Raw genomic sequence first — 14,662 nt, forward strand, 5'->3', positions numbered from 1 at the left:
TTTTTATGCAACGCCCTGAAGAGTTAGGGCAACATATAACTTCCTTTGTCTCTGTCAAAGTTCTGAAGGACTGTCTACACGTACTTCGTTTGTGTTCATCAGGCGTGTGAAGCAATTACGAAAATCGTTTAGGTTGAAGGCTTGAAAAATGAGGTGTTCCAGTGTTCCCACATTCCACCACAACCACCACAACCACCATCGCCGCCATCATCATCGAACCTAGATATTCCCATGTTTACCTTTCCCATTACTGCATGTCTTTTAGTACCAGCACTAAAAGAGTGACGAGATGGGAAGTGTTGGAAAGTCATAATGTAGCTCAAGTGTAGATTCTGTCATGATTATATATAGTCTGAAGATTTACCGACGCAAGAAAATCCACCTCTAGCAGTCACAAACGTCATAATTATCAAACCCGGGATGATAGAATTATACGTCATGAATAATTTGTTTCTTAACCCATGAAAACCAGTAAAAATTATGTACATTGGTTTATTTACAATTAATCGGCCCTTTTGGACGTTGAGGCAGAATTGGTCCAATGGAAGGCCATCTGGTACCCAGTCCAACAGCACTGATGAACCCCTGTGAGTTCAGTATCGGAATGAAATGCAATGTGTATTAAAGTCCTCTTTTCCTGCACCATCTGGGCTAATGTAGATGGTGAATACCATTCACTACATGCAGTGAACTATGCGTGCAATTTTTGCCAGCACAGCGTAGCTATTCCCAGGGGGTATTTTATTTGCAAGCCAACGGGTACACAGGACATCGGATATCCTTCCATTCGTATTTTCAAAGTATTCCGATTAAAATTCTGTTGTGGTTTCTATATCACTTCTAACCAAGCTCATGGGTAAAAAATAAGTTGCTCTCTGTTGCAAATGCCCGAACAAACGTATACTTTCCTCTTTTAGTATTACTCAATGTCTGCTGAAAATCGTTATGGATTGCACAAGGTTCTGTACCCGGTTTTTCTCTATAATTTATATGAATAGTGTTTAATGTAAACGAATGGTAATATTATACCACTTAACAGCTATTAACCTACTGCTCGACTTTATACATGTAGTTATAATAGTCGACATTATTCAACACGCCTAACCGATCGTACAAGCTTTGAAATGCTTAATACCGAAGTGGGATTGCGTTGATCATTTTTCGCTTAAATAAGGATTTAAAAATACCACCAACAATAAAACACGGCACTGTGGCACATGGTTCTGTGCATACACTAGATTTTCGTTATTAATCGCGGTAGTTACTGAACGCCAGCTCTATATTCCACAATACGAAATATGGAATTTTGGCAGAAAACTTTGTCTTCGATGGGCGACGCCACTGACAATTTAAGTTTTAATTTAGTCTGTAAAATTGGATCGTTGCTGTAAAGTTCAAATTCTAAGAGTATCTGCCATAAACAAATTTGACGGATCCTACGCCAAGCATTCATCTCAACAATCAGATTACCATAATTGTTATTGCTTGGTCAACTTATCCTATCGCAAGTCCTCTGTATTGCAACCCCACTACAGCTTCCAGATCATCAAAGAATGAAGTTTGAGATACCCTCTTCGTCTTTAAGATGTTATACATACACATCCTCCCTTTAGTATAAAATCTCGTTCAATAATAGACATCAAGCAGAAATCACTGATCCATGACAGGAATATAAAGAGTTTACAGAACCTTTTTTTAAAACCTTTAAAGTCCTTAATATTGACTTATATGAGTCAACAGGTTTTAACACTTTAGAATATCAGTAGCCTTTTTATAATGTTGTATATTTAAAATAACAAGTGACCATACCTTTTTTTTTCTTTTCAGAGAAACACTAGCACTAGGGTGCAGACCTAAAGACGTAACCCATGACGTCTTCCCGACCCGGGCTCCGGGAGGGACTAATATTTCTCGTTCTCCATGCCCTCTGTATCTCTTCCACTTTAGCAGGTAAGATTTCATTTATAATCATTTAGTGTTTCTAGTAGATTTCAATTTGAGTACTTTGAAAAACTGAACGTTGTAGGCTGGTAGCGTTCGCTTTCCATGTTAGTCCATCATATTATGCATCATTTTACTTAAACATATGCAAGAGGTAAATCTGCCTATTGCAGGTCTTTCTCTAGGCCTGAAATGTTTTCTAAAGTATTAATTAGACATTTATTAACTGATCCAGGCCTTAATCAACTCTCGATGGCATCAGATTTCTCCGATATTAAATAGATTAGAATGGTTCAGCGATACTTTGATTTAATCAAATATGGAGGACCGAGACTTAGCTTCGATCAACCAGTGCGGTGGTTGAAATTATTGCACACGTCTGTCAAACCTTCAAAGGCTAATATCTTCGCTTGCAATAGAGTAATTTGAATGAAATTTTCAAATTATTCATTTTACATCATCTACTTTCGAACTATTATAGCAAGAATGGCTAGTTCTTTATCTAAATCTGGCATTATGAGAGATTCAATAAAGAACTGGCAGTTATCGCTATAATAGTTAAAAAATAGATAACGTAAAGAGGATATGCTGAAAATTTCAGTCAAATTACTTCACTCTGTCTGAGGCGAAAAAAAAACGAATTTCTAAAATACTATAGCCTCGATTATTATTGTTATTGATTATCCGTTTTTACGGTAATCATGAACAGTCGTTGAATCGCAGATATGATTCAAATCTGTATAAAATCGTACCCATCATATGGCATCGAGAGTAGATTATGTTCATGTTATGTTACAAAATGTCTAATTAATAGCTTATATAATACTTAAGGCCTAAAGAAAGACCTGCAATAGGCAGATTTAGCTCTTGCATAATTTTACTTCGGAGAAATGGGGGTCAAGTCCACTTGACACAAACCGGGTCGTTTCTGGGCTAAAATATCAGTAATTCTCTTGCGTGTAGGAGTCTTTGGCAAAGGGGGGAAACCGGAGGGCCTGGACAAAAACCCAAGAGGTTGGGCAGGCGATTGTAGTCTTTGTCATGTACAAGCTTGGGATCGAAACCACGCCTCTTGACTTGACAGACGCGTTATACTTTTTGACCCCCCCTCCCTTCCTCCCGACGTTCCCTAACAGTTACAGCAAACAAGGGTTAGGTTTAAGGTCAGGGTTACTGTAATGTGTAATACAACACGGCTTGATTCACGCTAATCTGTACTCAGTTTGATTGTTTACCATTTTAATCAAAATACCAACACTAGATAATGTCCCGGCTTTGATTCAATCGGATTTAAAACAGGCCTACCAATAAATTTTCGCAGACAACAAAATGGCGGCGGGCTTATCACATAACGAACAGCATAGATTGATGAACTTTCCATTCCGCATATCTTTGTAAATACTAACTTTGTAAGTACACTTTTGGACTGATATTTCTATTAGAGATCCACCTTTAACAATATCGTAGTTTGCAAGTGATTCCTGTAGCGCTCAAACGTGACATTGATACTTTAATGATTACATTTATTGATTTGAACAATATCATTATGCGAAACTTAGTAAAAACAAAAGAATTTTAATAGTTCCTAACAGTTTTAAAAACAAGAACTCAACAATTATTTATTAGAACAATAACTGAATTAAAGATGCATTATGTAAGATTTATATTAAAGGGCTGATCGTTCTTGCTATAATAGTTTAAAAATAGAATATAATGAATATTTTGAAAATTTTATTTTGAGCGCAGATCTGAATATTTGAGGTTTTGACAAAAATAGTGTAGTCTCGATTGCCATTGCTACAATAATAAACACATATATTCTAATCCAATTAATATCGAAACTTAGAGAAAACATCTTGAATCTGGCAGGAATAATATTACTTATAATTTTAAACGCGGACGACACATTATTAGCAATTCATTTTAAAGCAATCAATACAAAGAAATATTATTTCTCAGTTTCTCAAAAAACAAATAGCGAAAAAGATTTATCAAAAAGACGACTGAAATATATTTGTTTAAATATATATCAATATATAAGTGTATAAACAGCTGGTGAAGTATACGCTAACAAAAGGTTTTATTTTGGAAATCAGTTATAATTGTATAAAAGTTTAATATCGGCATGACATCAAAAATCTAATAATAAATATACTATTCAAAAAAAGTAGGGGATATTTGATTTTGGGGGCATAATACTAAAATATGCAAATGACTACGAAAAAAGTCACTATAGAACCTAACAGAAGAAACATTTCCAGTTACATGTGACGCCCAAACGCACCAATAGCTACCGCATGGAATGCAGGTGATGCTTGGGATCATCATGGGGGTCCAACCCAAGATTTGCACGACTCTGACTTTGAATGTTACAGTCATTGTGGCATTGAATTCCAGGGTGGAAACATCAGTTTAATTGTTTTAGTGACCAGAAAACAAATTTTGATATGCGTCGGCTTACCCAAAATGAAAGGTTACGTGCCCTTGGCATGCTACAGATCGGCACAACACAGGCGGTTGTGGCGCGGACGATGAATGTTTCTCAGTCTGTCATAAGCAGGCTATGGTCCAGATACCGTGATACACAATGTGTACAGGACAGACCACGCTCAGGTCTACCAAGGGCGACAACTCAAGCCCAGGATCGATTTATCCGTACCTTGGCCTTGAGAAATCGTGTCATCACAGCAAATCAGATCAGCGCTCGTCTTCAAACAGACACTGGTGTGAGAGTGAGTGGCCAGACGATTCGGAATCGACTGCATAGGGGTCACCTTCGCGCCCGACGTCCTCGCGTGATCCCTTGTTTGAGAGATCATCACATTCAGGCAAGACGTCGTTGGTGTAGGGATCGTCAACACTGGGATAATCGACGCTGGAGCAATGTGATGTTTTCAGATGAGTCAAGGTTCACTGTTGATTTTTTGGACAGACGTAGGAGGGTGTGGCGTCGTGGAAACGAGCGCTTCCAAGACGTTAACGTCATCAGACATGATCGATTTGGGGGTGGTTCTGTTATGGTGTGGGGAGGCATCACTGTTGCTGGAAGAACGGCTTTACATGTTGTTGCAGGGCGTGTTACAGGCCAGTACTACCGGGACAACATCTTGGCAGTCCATGTTGTGCCGTTCGCACGACGTCATGGCCGCCGTTTCATCTTCCAGGATGACAACGCAAGATGTCACAGGGCCAGGATCGTTACAGGTTACCTCCAACAACAGAACATCACCACATTACCTTGGCCAGCACTGAGTCCCGACCTCTCCCCCATCGAGCATGTCTGGGACATGCTTGGACAGAGGTTACGTCAACGTCAACAACGTCCTGCCAATGTCCAAGAACTTGCTGCTGCGTTGCAACAGGAATGGGACAGTCTGGACCAAAATGACCTTAGACGTCTCATTAGGAGTATGCCACGTCGGATCAATGCTTGTTTGGCAAACAGAGGAGGATTTACCCGTTACTGACTTGGTTGTGATGCTGTGGTAACTTTGCTGTTTGACCCCGGGTATCATTTTACCCTTATAATGGTCAGTCTGTGCCTTACTTAGTCTAACGATCATTTGGAATAAATCGATGAATGTGAACTTCATTTCATTTTGTCATTTGTTTCTTCGTCAGTTTCATTAGGTGACTTTAATAACACTTAAAAATCAAATATCCCCTACTTTTTTTGAATAGTATATTAGATATATAAATTACCAACCCGACAATCGGTACCAGATATTTCCAAACTGAAAATGCAGTGTTATAGATCTAAATTATTCTGTTATAGAAGGTAGAAATTTTGGTCGCGCTCGCTCTAAATTTCTATATTAAAACAATGTCTCTGTTTACATACATCGTGGTCCGCTGTTTTTCATGTTCCTGAAGCAACGACTGCGAGTTTTACAACATCTGGCCGTTGCCTGTTTCTTCACAATTCCCGAACTTATAGCTATGTTATCTACAGACACGTGGACAGTAGCGTCCAATCAGAGGTTGTGACATCGCGAACTCCGCGGAAACCTTGATATTGAATGAACCTTGAACTTTGCAACTCGATTATCACCGTGCGCTTTAGATCATAAGATCTGTCTTTAGTAGTTTCGATGCCACACTTGTACGTGACACTAATAGGGGTATATACTTACCCCATCCCACCCATCATCCTCTCTCTCTCTCTGAAACGAATAACAAATAAATAACTTACCAACAACAACCTAATAATTTTGTTGTAAATAAATTATTATATTTTTATTCTAAAACATACTTTGCATTGAAGAACTAATGTGGTCACAGATTTTGAGGTTGTTTTTTTTTTAAATTCTAAAGTGATTGTATAACATGGAATATTAAAATTAAAATCCATATACCATCATGTATGCAAATCCCATTACAAGTCCATTGTGACATAATAACATAATTTAATCTGAAATCCATAATGCAATTTCATGGTTATCTAAACATTATAACGATCAGACTCCTTTTCAGTTTATTTTAGAATAAATAAAAGCACGGGCTTCTTCGTGTAAATCAATACTGCTTTGAAATTTGGTGTTCCACAGGGATCGGTCGTTGTACCACAATTTATGTGCATTTGCTTGCCTCGTGCCAGGACCTCTTGTTTATAATGTATGTGCTTGCATCGGGATGGGGGGGGGGCGAATGATTTCGATTCCCCGGTTGTACATGACAAGGGGTAGGGTCGCCTGTCCAACCTCGTGGGTTTTCTCCGGGTCCTCCGGTTTCCTCTCACTACTAAAGACCCCTGCGCGCAAGCGAATTAATGAAATAAAATTGAACCATGTGTTAGTCCCGAAATGACCTAGTTTGTGTCGAGTGGATGTTAAACGCCATTTCTCTCTATATATCTCTCTACATCGAGTTAAGGTTATTGAACGACGTATGGTAAGTGTATGTGATTATATAATTTCAGCAAATGACAGCAATGTTAATGTGTTCCAATATTGTCAGCCATGGATATGTTCATGTTACATGGATGGTACCTACTATGATCCAGGTGAAACATGGAGCAAGAAAGGAGATAGCTGTGTAACATACAAATGTCAAGAAAATGGCTACTACCAATTCGATAGTATCGGTAAGATACATAGCATTTTTCAGGAACGACTTACCAATCATGGCAACCTTTTACCCATTAAAAAGCTTAGATATCAGTTTTTAATTATGTTCGTTTGCCATATAATGCCCCATGATTCGTGAATTGTTTTTCGGCAGTATTTGACTATTTGTATCCAGCCCAGCTATCTATAATTTTACCTGGCGGCGCTAGCTCCAATTTCCGTACGACCAGTCGACTCCTGTTACAATCTAATGTTTCTTGTTTATTCGTACACTCATATTTAAAACATTATAAATTATTAAAAATAAGACTTGCTACATTTTCACTGCATTACTTTAAAAAACCAAAACAAAACTAAATTGGCGCTTGCATGTAAACCTAACCCATGTATCGATGAAAAGAAATATAATCAGCTATATTTAACACTTGGTTTCAATGTATAGTAAATGAACTGGACATACACAGGAAACAATACTGTGGTATACGATTCCTGTTTATTACTGAGCTACGTTTCAACTATAGGTTTCTCCTAGACTTTATCAAGATATGATGTCAAAATTTCACTCAGTAACAAACAGTTATTGTGTCCCTCAGAATTGTAACATGTATATATATTTTATATTCTGAGATACATGTATTGTAACATGTATATATTCTGAGGGACATGTATTTTAACATGTATATATATGTTGATAAAGTCTAGGGGAAGCCTAGTTGAAACGTGGCTCAGTAATAAACAGGAATCGTATTCCATAGAATACAAATAAGTAATGATAACTCCTACTCAATCAGTTTGAATTGTGGTGAATTTCGGACTAAACGCTGATATATAAGACTTATTTGTTTAGACACGACGACGTTCAAATCAACATTAAATTAAACGTCAATATATATAATGGATATAATAATGGATTTATTAAGTATATTATTACTCTTGAATACTGAAAGTAGTCAATATATCAAAGTTTACAATGGAATATGTTGTAGTAACTTAACGCGTGATTTATCATAATAAGAAAAGTTTAAATTATGAAAATGATTGAACCATATGCTGACATGACAGCTTATACATTTGACCATTAGAGAAGGAGAAATGGGAATTATTTAATTTTTATAATGCCGAAACGGTTGAATTCTCGTTTATATGAAAAACGTTTTATGGTCAAATAAAACGCTTAAATTTTCATTAAGTTTGATAAGCTATAATTTAATCTAAAATATTTTTGATATAATTTGATCTAAAATAGTTTTGGTATAATTTAATCTAAAATATTTTTGATATAATTTAATCTAAAATACTATTGATATAATTTAATCTAAATTATTTTTTGATATAATTTAATCTAAATTATTTTTTGATATAATTTAATCTAAATTAATTTTTGATATAATTTAATCTAAATTATTTTTTGATATAATTTAATCTAAAATAGTTTTGATATTACGGAAGCGTATAGGGGTCATGCAAAATTTTGTAGAAGGTCTCTAGATCCTGCGATCCTGTGATACTTTCTCGAAATCCCGTGATCACCTGGTAATTTTCTCGAGATCTCAATTTAATTTTCTCGAAATCCCCTGATAATTTTACTGAGATATTGACATCCTGTGTAAATTTTCTCGAGAATTCGAGTTAATGTTCTGGAGATATTGACATCCTGGGTAAATTTTCTCGAGATCCCGAGTTAATATGAAACCTTATATGATAGTGTCTCCACGTTGTGATGCAACCATTGGCCCAATACTTCGCACCAAATTTGATAACAAAAAATACTCTAACATTTGTTACAAAGGAAAACTGCTAACTAATGAAAGAATAAACGGACAATCGATAGGGTACCCATGATTTACACTAAATTTGAAATATGATTAAAATCGATAGGGTTCATCGTCTTATGGCCCAAATACTTCACACCAAATATGAAATTCAAAAACCCTACCACGTTAGCTTTGAATTACAGACATGCTTGTTAAATTATTTCAATTTAATGTTTGGGCTACGTTTAATAGAAAATGTCATGTTTTGCATGGTTTTCAGACCATATTTTGTTTTAGAATAAAGCTAGACACAGAGTTTATTGTCTTGTGGCACAAATGCTTCGGAGCTGGTTTTAAATCGAAAAAAAATTAAAAACTCTGGGTTCTAACGCGTTCACAAGGTTTAACGGAAAATAGGAATAACGCCATAACAAAACGCCAGGGATTGCTGCAAATCAATAAAGTTCATTGTTCCACCGAAAATAAATAGGGTTCCCACGCAGCATCTATGTCTCAACAGCAGATTATTCGAAAGGAAAACTTGGTTGTTTAATAAATTGAATAAGGATGTAGCATTCTTCAAGTAATCTAATCTCTATCGTGTTCACGTGCTTGTTATATCTCTGGGACAGAAAACCTTATATTGCTGAAAATTAACAGGGGTCATCCTTGTCGCGGAACACTGAATTTCGGAAATCCGTTAAAAACAAGGTTTTCAAAGAATGGAGAGTATAACTTCGGAACGGAAGATCGCTAACCATTGAATATCAATAAAGTTCATGACCCCAAAGCTTCACACAAAATTTTAAAAGTGAAGCCTCTATGGCGTGAACAAGACTTTCAGGGAGCAGGCGGGGAGGGGGGTATATTAAGGAACAGAAGGTCACAGAATGCTGAATATCGATAAGGTTCGTCCTCTCACCGTAACATATTTTAAAGAAATACAAAGAGGGTAACTCTCGAACGGAAGTTTGAGGAGTACTGAAAATCGAAAGGTCCTAGTGCTTCACACCACATTTGAAAAACAAAGTGAAGCCTCTATGGCGTGAACAAGGCTTTCAGGGAGCAGGCGGGGAGGGGGTATATTAAGGAACAGAAGGTCACAGAATGCTGAATATCGATAAGGTTCGTCCTATCATCGTAACATATTTTAAAGAAATACAAAGAGGGTAACTCTCGAACAGAAGTTTGAGGAGTACTGAAAATCGAAAGGTCCTAGTGCTTCACACCAAATTTGAAAAACAAAATCAGTTAAAAACTGTAGCCTCTATTGAGTTAACAAATTTTTCCGATAAGGGGAATAACTCCAGAACGATAAGGTGCGCTAGAAGTGACAGGGACCGTCCTCACATGGCCCCAATGCTTTACACTAAATTTGAAACAAATCCGTTAAAACATGTAGGCTCGGTGGCGCTATTAAGGTTTTCAGGAAAGTGTGTATGTGGAGGCGGGGGGGGGGGGGCCGAGGGACTCCGAAATGACAGGTTGTGGGGCGCTGAAAATACGTTAAAACTACGCGTACACATAAAAATACCTGAGATCTCGAGAACATTTACACAGGATGGCAGGATCCCGAGAACATGAACTTAATTTCTCGAGATCGTTAACACAGGATGGGAGATTCTCGAGAAAATTATTAGGGGATTTCGAGAACATTGAGATTTCGAGAAAGTATCACAGGATCGCAGGATCTCGAGTTCTTCTACAAAATTTTGCATGAGCCCTATACGCTTCCGTATTGATATAATTTAATCTAAAATATTTTTGATATTAGTTAATCTAAAATACTATTAATATAATTTAATCTAAATTATTTTTGATATTATTTAATCTAAAATGTTTTTGACATAACTTAACTTTGCGATCATCTATTCATTTGTGTGATTGCTTTGGCGAAGGCCAAATATTACTGGTTCAGACTGAAAATATATTCCTGAATGCGCATGGTGGAATATGTAAAACGATGGCCATATTTCTTGTCATTAACTCTAGTTTCTTTATTTACAGGAGTCATGTTTAACGGAGAGTGTAAAATGGTCAATGAAACTTGGGAAATTGGTTGTTTTCAGTATACAGTTGTCTTGGAAGGAAACACAGCTAAATATAGATTAGTTCAAGGAGGTAAGATGAGCCATTATTAGATCCACTGCGTCAGTTTTTCGTGGACATTATTAATAATGAATGTTATTTATTACCTGCAATCTTGGGCAATGGGATCGGAATAAATTGTTGTCTTATATGTTCACCATTACCTCCTTGGTTGAAAAAGGGAAATGTACATTCTCTAAGAAGATTCAGGTGAACATTTGTTAACTTCCTGTTTATAAATGTTATACAATTTGTTGATAAAATTATATTTGTTTTCGGATCAACCTCATCTCACCATGATTATTATTAATGGCGATCGTCATTAAAGTACATATCCTATCATTTAAACCACAGATATAACCATGAGGTTTGCAATGGGGTTGCATTAGACTGCTTAACTGACTAACATTGTGATTGACTGGTTTTGTGGTATCGGATTAGTCTGTTACCTCGGCTTTAACACTCAAGCAACATGTTATTCACACTTCTTGATCACTTTGACTTATATTAAGTGATACTGAAGTGTGCTTTATCAGCTTACAAATATAAAAGAGATAGATATTGGCAAATTCAGATCTCACTTTTAGTCAGCCAGATGATTTAGAAACCCTTTTTAATCTGTTTAACAGTACACTTTCCAAATAACTGAAGGGGCACCCACCTGTCAAGTCAAAATATGTGCGATTAAAAAATCTTTGCTATAACAGGACTATTAAGAATTACTCAGCGACGCCAAACCAGCTTTTTTCAACACTGAATACCTTATTCGGAAGAACTTTACAAATTGTTCCATGGCAACATATAGCTAATATACTCTGGGTGACAGAAAAACCACCGTCAGTGGTGATTGTCGAATCGGTACCTGAACCCGTCTCCTTGCGGTGATTGTCAAATCGGTACCTGAACCTGTCTTCTGATGTGGCTTGTCTCAAGGATCAGTTTTTAACCCGCCCCTGTTCTGCCGATACACGTACCAAACCCATTGAAGAGCTATTAAGTCAACAGTCTTTGAATCGCCAATGCTACATAGCTGTACAGTTCCGCGTCAATCGATTGCAATTCCGTCAGTTCGGAACGTTCTGGACTGACCATCGAGCACCCCCTATCTTTCGGATTCAAGGGGCGTCACCCTCTGAATTTTTTAGTTCATATTCAATAATTGCTATCTGTAGAGTGTTAAGGGTGAAGACCAACGATTTTCAACAAGGTTTCCATAAATCTTAAATATATATTCATAAATAATCCCCTCTGTAACACAAAAATGTTTTGGTAAGCGAGGAATTATTTTTTTTATTAAAACCGGAAGTGACGTTATAGTTGGTTCAACACGCTCGCGGATCTTTATATATTGTAATCATACAGATTTGGCATAAGTTTACTGCTGTATTTGTTCACGCGTCGTCGTTTGGTCAAAAATCTGATCAAATGGGCTGTTTATTAGGATATTAGAAACACGAATTTATGGGGTTTTTTTAATGTTTAGTACACATAGCCGTCGCATAAATTCAGTCATACTGAACAGTACGCTGTGACCCAATTCACGCCACATGGTTAATTGTTTACATTACGTGGTTTGTTTGACAGCTTGGAAGTGGCATCTATTTCGTCTGCTTCGATGTTTTTGTGCCTGCAGAGAGTGTTTTTCAACATAAACAGACCGAAATAATGGGCATGTGAGACATATAATATAATGCATTTTGGCACATAATGTCGACGTGAACGACCTTTCCTTTATTCACCCATTTCTTCTTGAGAATTGCTTGGCTCGAATCTGTATACGGCATTACTGTAGACCTATAGAAGATGTATCTCATATTCCGATACGTGGGTGTCCGATGTTTACATACTTTGGAAATTTATACATTTAATTCAATATATATATATATATATATATATATATATATATATATATATTTATGTATATATGTATATATATGTGCCATAAGCCCGATGAAATAAATAAAAACACTGTCAGCAGGAGCAGACACCATTCAAGCAAACGAAATATCTCTCACTTGCCGGGTGTCAAACAAACCACCATACTCCTCGCAGTGCTTCGTTTGATTAGAGCTAAGCCCACTTAACACTGCTGTAAAGGAAGCAAATTTCTGTTCCAAATTATGACTGATCAATAGTCTGATTAACAAGTAATAGCTAACTGCGTAACAATATCAGTACGCTTTAAACAGAACACCAAATTGGATCAAGCATAGCGTTAAGTCCATGACTCACGATTTTATTATGCCCAATTAACCAATGCGTAGCAGAACATTGCAGAAAAAAACTAATTGCATGACAAACGAGGCTATCAACACAATACTATATGGAGACGAACAATACCTTCACCGTTTTTAATACCTTAAATCACTGTCCAAAGTTTTAGAGAAGACCCCAGATTAAACCAAGGGCTGTCCTGTTGCTGTACCAGATTTTCCGGTGTGGTTCCCCGTTGTCAGTGATGCAGGACGGAGGGCCTGACAAGGACAGCTGTCTAGTCCTTCGGATGAGACGAAAAACCGAGGTCCCGTGTATACATTGGAATGCACGTAAAAGATCCCTTGGCAGTTGGAATTCGATATAAGAGTAGGCGATAGTGCCGCTGCCCGGGCAAAATTTCCCGCATAGGACACTGTATGGCGTTTGCCCGTCTTCATTAGCCCAGTATAGGAGCAGAACAGTAGGACGTTAAACTCCATTTCATTTCATTCATTTCATTTCATTTCAATTCTGTTGCTGTACTTGGGATAGATTTGATTGAACGGGAAGAATAGACACACCCCCTCAAAAGCTCAATATCAGAAGCCAATCCAGCAATGACCAGAGAGGGATTTCTCGGGCCATTGCTTCAGGAATATGACAAACCACGTGATGTAAACATACTTAGCCGTGTGACCCGAATTGGCCCTCAACGCACTGTTCATTATGAGTGAATGTACGCGTCGGAGTTGTGTATTAAATGTTAAAATAATTATTTATAATATCGAAATAAACAGTCCCTTTGGTTGGATTCGCATCCAAACGGCGACGCGTGACCAAAATACAGCAGCAAACGTATGCCAAATCGGTATGCTTACTATAGAGACCATTGAGCGAGTTATAATCTTATGAGAGATTTACCGCTATAGGTTTATAAGGAAATAGGAGATTGCGAATACAGAGCTTTCTATAGTAAATATAAATACACATAAATCTAAAGTAAAACCAAATAAACTTTAAGGAAAAGCATGAATATTGAATATATTAAAGCTTTTAAATTAAAAGTGAACTCAAATAAACTTTAAGGAACAGCATGAATATTGAATATTTTAATGTACTTAAGTTTGCCTTGTAAAATAAATCTAGCCAGGCCATGTATAACAATAACATAAAAGTCGCATAACGTTTTGACAAATATGAAACATGGCTATTCATCTGATAAATTAATATTATGAAATTTTACGTCATGTATCAATTTCAGTCAATTTAAAGCCCATTAGTTATTCAAATTGGCGAGGAAAATAAAACACACAATACATAATCGATGAAATAATGAATAAATCTATTTTGTTTGCTAGCTGGATGACAACACGTGTTAGTGACAGATCCACGTAGCATACCTTTAGTAGGTAAATGTCTATATACAAGTTTATAGACCTTTCTAAATAAAGTCATATACCTTAGTTTATAATACAGTTTTAGGTTTATCGTTCTATTTTTTTGTAAAATACATGTATATTAAATTATATATACCCTGTTGTTATTTTCAAAATAGGCGGCACCAGAGCCATACATATATAGTCTTACACAGTTCCCTCCTCTGACTGACTATTTATT

General features: G+C 36.7%; 1 protein-coding gene across 4 annotated transcripts in view; it reads left to right on the plus strand.

Moving 5' to 3' along the window:
* The window catches only part of LOC126812342 (uncharacterized), a 68,284-nt gene that overhangs the window by 12,510 nt on the left and 41,112 nt on the right, over positions 1-14,662 (plus strand). For all 4 annotated transcript variants that reach the window (XM_056098446.1, XM_050538699.1, XM_056098444.1 and 1 more), the window contains exons 2-4: positions 1,828-1,950; positions 6,860-7,024; positions 10,769-10,882. In XM_056098446.1, the coding sequence (XP_055954421.1) occupies positions 1,869-1,950; positions 6,860-7,024; positions 10,769-10,882 (361 nt within the window). In that variant the 5' untranslated portion in view covers positions 1,828-1,868. The remainder of the gene's footprint in view (positions 1-1,827; positions 1,951-6,859; positions 7,025-10,768; positions 10,883-14,662) is intronic.

The sequence above is a fragment of the Patella vulgata genome, chromosome 2 (genome assembly GCF_932274485.2).
Source record: "Patella vulgata chromosome 2, xgPatVulg1.2, whole genome shotgun sequence".
NCBI classification, from domain to species: domain Eukaryota; kingdom Metazoa; phylum Mollusca; class Gastropoda; family Patellidae; genus Patella; species Patella vulgata.